Source organism: Belonocnema kinseyi, chromosome 3 (assembly GCF_010883055.1).
Source record: "Belonocnema kinseyi isolate 2016_QV_RU_SX_M_011 chromosome 3, B_treatae_v1, whole genome shotgun sequence".
Lineage (NCBI taxonomy): Eukaryota > Metazoa > Arthropoda > Insecta > Hymenoptera > Cynipidae > Belonocnema > Belonocnema kinseyi.
Genome location: NC_046659.1, coordinates 102,908,089 through 102,915,695, shown reverse-complemented (window position 1 = coordinate 102,915,695; position 7,607 = coordinate 102,908,089). Strand labels below are relative to the sequence as shown.

Below are 7,607 nucleotides of genomic sequence, written 5' to 3'. Positions count from 1 at the left end.
TTAATTGTTTGAATGAAAAGACTGTTGCGTTAGATCCTCTTTCTTATGGATACGAAATTCAACACGACTTGTTGATTCCCCAGAAAGTGAACATACTATTGCGACCGATTGACGAATTCGTACCAAGCTGCCATTGCGTTGCCTGTATATCAGAGAAATCGTGCATTTGTATTAGGGCTGGAATAAAATGTTGTTCATTTTGTTCTTGCCAAATAAAAAAAAATGTAGAAATAAAAATAACACAAGTAGTGCGGAAGACGACAGCATGTCTATGCAAACATAAATTATATTCTGTATTGGATAAAAAGTTTTAATGTACATAAGAACATTTTATACGTATTTGAAATATTATTGTTTACTTTTCAAGAATTCTATTACGTGTAATATTTACATTTTTATTGTGTATGCTATTAGATTAATTAGGTATTTTCAGCGAAATTTGCAAAATTATCGTAGCGCCAAGCAATAACTTGTTTCAATTTAGAGTTTATTCAATAGCGTATTCAGAGAAAGTATTGACCAATATAAAGAGACTGTTCATACCAGTAATAATTCAATTTTGAACTAATATTTATTTCGAATTTAAACCCATTCCCGATATCACTGACGCGCGAACAAGAGCATGTGGCTGCGCGCGAGGCAGTCGAAAGGACGGTGTAGACGTCGAAAAAGCGCTGACTATTAGTCGCGAAAACCATAACTTCGCCGGTCCTATACTAATATTGAATGATATCAATTTAAAGCGTAGCTTCTAAAGAATAAGTAGGTTTTCTCAATTTTAAGAAATATTGAATAGGCTACAAATTATTAACGGTCAAAGTTGGTGAAAAATGTCGAATTGTCAACCTTTGAAAATTCATAACTTTTGAAATATGCTTTTTACGAAAAAGTTACAAGGAACATTTTCGTCTTAAAATGGGCCATATTATCTAAAAAAAAATTGTCCAGATCGGAAAAGTCATTTTTTCATAATTTGTTTAAACAATTGCGATTTAAACAAAACGTACCACTTTTTCGAAAAAACGCCAGGTATATTCGGATTCAGTGGCTCAAAATACATAAGAATCATACCTTTTTATCCTTGGACATATTATTGCATACGGCAGCATTGCCCGCTCCCGGACTAACATGTAAATTTTCAGCTTGATGCATCATTTCGTGAGGACTTCACAAAACAAAAAAATGTCACAAATGTCACAAAAGCAGAAATCGGATGTCTGTCACGTGCCCTTACAAATGCATTGTTTTCATGAAAAATTCAGCTACTTGATAAAAGTTGCACTTTGTTGTAATTTTTTTTTAAGAATCTCTATTTCTGTTGAAAGCTTAACCAGTCCGTTAAAGAGACAACTGTTCTTGGTTAAAGTTTGATCTTCTTTGTCCAACAATTGGACCATTTGGTTCAAAATCTATCATTAGAGCCCGTAAGTTCAATTATTTGGTTAAACTGCAACTGTTTAGTTGATCATAAATCTTTTTCGTTTGAAAACTGGAATATTTGGTTAAAAATACATCGCTGTAGATCAAAAATTCAATAATAATAACTTTTTTGAATGAGAATTTCTCTATTTAATAATTTGTTGATAGTTCTTCCTGCAATTGTTATAAATTAGCGCATTTGTTGTTCAGCGCACCGTTGCTCCGTGCAACTTTATTTTCCAAATAAAAAATAAAAAACTGTTTACTGTTAAAAATTTTCAATTTTCAATTAATTATTTATAAATATTTTAAATTCTTTTTATTTTAAAGATGCATACATGAAAATTGAAGGAATTAAAGAAATTTAGAATGCTAATCATAAAAATTAAAGAAATTTTAAATTCAAAAATGTAAGAATTAAAAACTCATGAATTCTAAATATTTCTAATCCAAATGTCTAGAATTTTAAACAGTTACAATTAAAAATTCTTGAATTTTGAAAATTATATAATCACAAAGAATTGATTTTTAAAGATCCACATTTGAAAGGTATGCAATTTGGAACATTTTTTGTAACAGCCCAGTGGGCACACGTGTTCAAAAGACGTCCAAAAGATATCCTTTTTAGGACGTCATTGGAACATTAAGAAAAGATAACTTTAATTCGTCCTAAAGTCGTCTTGAAAAAGACATAAAAAAGTTGTCTCATATACGACCATAAATCGTTCTATTGAAGGATTATTTTGTGAATGATAGAAGGTAAGTTAACTGTATCAATATTTTTTTGGTTGTATAAAATGACATAAGTATTTTACACTTTATATATTTTAGCTTTGTAATGGATAAATCTTTGTAATAAGGACAACTTCAAAAGGTACAAAATTATTTTAATTGAACGATTCTCAATGGATAAATATCCAGACATTGGTCTAAGTCCTTGTTTCTATAACAATCGTTTAGAAAAAAACTTTCTGTTCGGAAACTAAAAAACGAATTTATTTAAAATCAGTTATCACATTTTATTTTTTATTTATTTTATTTTTTGTATTGACCATTAGGCGAAAATTAAAAAAAATAAAATTCATCTTTGCGGTATCCAGAAGAATTTGGTTTGGCGAAATATGTGAATCATGCCTTTTATTTTTTTAAAAAAATTTACAGAAAAATGTAATTTAATTGTATTTAGCATTACTATATTTTCAAATTTACCACCTGAGCCAGAGATGTCCATTTTTTTTCAAATTGGTTTTCTATGCTACTTTTTGTTAAATACAGTGAAACACTTCTATAGTGCCGATTGTAGGGCTGACGGTAGGTGGGGACTAACTCATCTGAGCCCGCTCCGCTTTTGTTTGTTCACGCACAAGCTTTGCAAAATAGTATAATATACCTCCTGTTGTTCAAAATAAATAAAATTGTTTATAAAAATGCACTATATTGTTATGAAAAAAACAACAGAAGGTATGTTAAACTATTTTGAAAAGCATATGGGTGAATGCGTATTTTCAGTGCAAGAATAATTGTTTGTGTGTGGCTTCTTTGTAGTTACTATATCATACTTTCTTCTAGGATATTATTATAGATTTAGGAGATAAAATATGGTTAAAAAACAGCTTTAAGCTAGTTAGAACGATGCAAAATAGGATGCATTTAGCGCAACTTTTAAATTAAAACTTCCAATTGCTTTAGGGAATATTTCGGAAAAAGTCGTTTGAGCACTTTTCAAAGGTTTCAATACAATGAAAGCATTTTCTTATACTATTTCCTTTTTTATTCAAAATTTATTTTCATCAGTTGAAAAATTTACTGTTCATTATAACTGTAGATAATGTTATCAAAACACGTACTTTGAGTTTTTATCCAGTAGACAATAATGTTATGTTTGTAAGATTCAGAACTATACGTAAGAAAAACTCAACTGTAACTAAAACTTTAAATTTTCACTTTTCAAACTGAATGAATAACTTTTTAAGTTACTTTTCTGCATGAAATATGCACTTTTATTTTTAATTTCTATAAAAAAAACTATTTTTCATTTATTAAATTTGAATTTTCGCAGAATTCGGACCCGAACAGATCGCGCAATATGGTGAGTGGTAAGTCCCTCATTTACTCGTTCCAATTTCCTGATTGGTCAAGATTCCTTCTATTTTGCGTTGGCGTATGCCTCCTAAAATGTCTCAGATCCATTTTGCCCAAAATATTCATTTTATTTTATCACCTAATTACTTATTAAAGTCATAAAATAATAAAAGATTTTCCAAACTAAACAATTGGGACTTTAAACTCATATTCCTTTAATTTAAAAGGATTTGTCACTTTTAGAATTAGGCGTCATCTTCCGGTAATTATGGTATTGATTCTCCGATTGGCTGTGCCTCCTACTTCGCTCCCACCACTCAGTGACCGGCCGGTGAAGTTTAAACCAAACCGTCTTCAAACAAAGATGAAGATTTGGTGCCAACTTCGCCGGCCGGTCCGAAAATCTGAAACCAACAGCAGATCAGAAGAGCTCCTATTCATCGAAAACATACGGCACACTCGGAGCCGTACTCGGAGCCGTTTTATGCCACTGCATAAAACTTTGGAGGACGAGCTCAATCCTAATTTTTTGGAAACGAACCTGAACCTTGGTGGTGGAACAACAACGAAACATAAGACTGCTGAGTACAGTTTTTCGATCTCCATTCAGTTGTTTTGTCGTGAATGTACCTGCTAGGTAATTGCTACTAGTGGCAATTGTCAACTTTCTGATATTCAGGTTGAACATGTTTTATAAATAACAATGTTTAAATTTGTAGTTTTGTAAACGCATTTTCAGATCCGCCGAATTTTACACGATTCCGCCGGCCTCAAGCCGTTTGCACCGGTAAAACCGGTACAAACCGGCGTAGATGACACCCCAGTGTCTACCCTTTTTTCGAGACGGACTTCTGGAATAATAATAATTACGGATAGTCAAATGTTATTGAATTTTTCATAAATTCCGTATGATCGTTCTTTTCATTATTCAGTTTAATTTTTTTTAGATTTTTTAATAATTATTAATCAGCGGCTTTGTGTTTGTTTACATAATTGTTTTTTCAAACATTCTTTTTTTATTAAATAATATTACTATTTCTTTAGCGGAATCTTTATCAACATTGGTTAATTGGTTTGTAAGTGTTTAAACAAATCTCATTTGTTTCAATAATGTTTGTTTTATAAATTATTATTGTTGGTCTAGTGCGATATTGATTAATACTGGTTAATTAACTTTTAATTGTGTAAACCAATTCGATTTCTTTAAAAAAGGTTTTTTTCTAAAATTTCATCGAACTGGCATTTTATTGTCGTTAATAACGTAAATTTATTTCTAAATATTTTTTAGTTGCACAAACAATAAATTTATAGATTAATTAATGGATTTAACGATAATAAACTGCCAGTTCGACAAGTTTTTAGGAAAAAGAAACATTTTTCAAAGAAATGGAATTTTTTTAAATAATTGAAAATTACATTTTTTTTAATTAATGAATAATCCATTTTTAATTATTATTTACATAAATGTAATGTGCTTAAATAATTGTTTTTTCGAACATGCTTTTTTTTATTAAAAAATATTACTACTTCTTTAGTGGAATCTTTATCAACATTGGTTAATTGGTTTGTAAGTGTTTAAACAAATCTCATTTGTTTCAATAATGTTTGTTTTATAAATTATTATTGTTGGTCTAGTGCGATATTGATTAATACTGGTTAATTAACTTTTAATTGTGTAAACCAATTCGATTTCTTTAAAAAAGGTTTTTTTCTAAAATTTCATCGAACTGGCATTTTATTGTCATTAATAACGTAAATTTATTTCTAAACATTTTTTAGTTGCACAAACAATAAATTTATAGATTAATTAATGGATTTAACGATAATAAACTGCCAGTTCGACAAGTTTTTAGGAAAAAGAAACATTTTTCAAAGAAATGGAATTTTTTTAAATAATTGAAAATTACATTTTTTTAAATTAATGAATAATCCATTTTTAATTATTATTTACATAAATGTAATGTGCTTAAATAATTGTTTTGTCGAACATGCTTTTTTTTTATTAAAAAATATTACTACTTCTTTAGTGGAATCTTTATCAACATTGGTTAATTGGTTTGTAAGTGTTTAAACAAATCTCATTTGTTTCAATAATGTTTGTTTTATAAATTATTATTGTTGGTCTAGTGCGATATTGATTAATACTGGTTAATTAACTTTTAATTATATAAACAAATTCGATTTCTTGAAAAAAGGTTTTTTTTTCTAAAAATTCATCGAACTGGCCTTTTATTATCGTTAATAACGTAAATTTATTTTAAAACAATTTTTAGTTGTATAAACAATAAATAAATATATAAATAATTTAATGGATTTAACGATAATAAACTGCCAGTTCGACGATTTTTTAAGAAACAGAAACCGTTTTCAAACAAATGGATTTTGTTTACATAATTAAAAAATAATTTTAATTTACAGAAATTAACGAATGATTTATTTTTAATTATTGAAACAAATGTAATTTGTTTAAATAATTGTTTTTTCAGACATTCTTTTTATATTAAAAAATATTACTATTTCTTTAGTGGAATGTTTATCAACATTGGTTAATTTAATTGTGAGTATTGAAACAAACATCATTTGTTTCAATAATGTTTGTATTAACTAAAATTATGAATCTTCGACTGAAATCAATTAATTTTAAACGAAAACGATATGTTTCTAACAAATAAATTACTTTTCAACCAACAAGATTAATTAAAATCATAAATCTTCAACGACAAAAAATTAATTTCTTTTTACCAAATGAATTAAGCTTTCAAACAAGTCATTAAATTTGCATTCCAAAACAGATAATTTCTAAAAGACATATAGTAATTGATATTTAAACCAAAAGAGAAAAAAGTGTGATAAAGGGAGTCATTTTAAGTGAAGAGAGAGAGAGAGAGAGAGAGAGAGAGAATTTTGAAAACAAACTTTGATTTTCCAAGTAAAAATATCAATTTTCAACCGAGAAGATTACTTTTCTTTAAAGAAAATCTACTTTTTAGGAAAACACATGAATTTTTAACCAGATACTTTAATAATTTTGAACTAAGGATGATCAATGTCCAGCCAAAAATAGAATAGTTACATTTTAAGTTAAAAACATTAATTTCAAACAAAAAAAGACGAATTTCTAACAAAATAGTTAAAGTAAGCAATATAAAGATATTTATACAAATGGAAAATCATTTTTATTGAATTTTACATTCCAATTCAAGCAAAAAAATTAAGCAGCATCTCGAAAAAGTTCCCTGAATTTAAAAAGAAATCCTTCACATTTTCAGGTTTTCCCACGCATATAAAAATCCCCTGACAATTATAGGTTTTCTGTGTGGGGCAGACACCCTGTTAGAGATATCTTTTTTTAATCAGTAAATAATGTTGAAATTGTCCGAAGATCATTTTTCATTCTTTAAAATTGAAATTTTTTTATTTCGAACAATTGGATCATGGAATTTTAACTTTTAATGTTTGCCTTACACAATTACGGAAGAGACATTTCTGATTATTTCATTTAAATCAGTACTTAGTAATTAATTAAATATTTATTTAAATTATTATAAAAATATAAAATAAAATTTTGTTACTTTTTCCAGAAACTAGGCTCAGCGAAAATCAAATTTTATACCGGCATACAAGTACGTTCATGAGACTTGAATCTTCTTTGTCGTTATCTTCAAATTTAAATACCCAGAATGAATAAAATATATCGGTAAGATTTGTACATTTTTATCATACATACCAAATTTGATAGAGTATCACACTTCACACTAAATAAATAAATAAATAGAATAGTAAATAGAAATATTAAGTTATTTATAGTGAGATCAATCTTCACGGAGAAAACGATATCGCAAGAATTGCAATATATACCGTAATTCCTGCGCTATATATCGTAATTATCACATTATAATAGCGTAAAATCATGATATCGTACATTGCAAGATTTTACATTATATGATAATTTTATTATATCATATATACGAGGGTTCTAGTAGTGGCCAAGCGATGTTAGTGCACTACGAGGGTGGATTGATAAGTTTCCGGCCTGACCAAGAGATGGCACCACTAGGCCTACCTTGAGGTGGCGTTCTATAGTACCATCCTTAGATAGCTTGTAG

The 7,607-nt window shown here is 28.2% G+C and overlaps 1 protein-coding gene across 1 annotated transcript in view; it reads left to right on the top strand.

The window, feature by feature from the left end:
* LOC117169963 overlaps positions 1–7,607 on the top strand; it is a 10,777-nt gene that overhangs the window by 2,174 nt on the left and 996 nt on the right. Inside the window, exons 3-4 of the mRNA XM_033356473.1 lie at positions 3,729–4,127; positions 4,241–4,297. Coding sequence (XP_033212364.1) covers positions 3,729–4,127; positions 4,241–4,297 — 456 coding nt within the window. The remainder of the gene's footprint in view (positions 1–3,728; positions 4,128–4,240; positions 4,298–7,607) is intronic.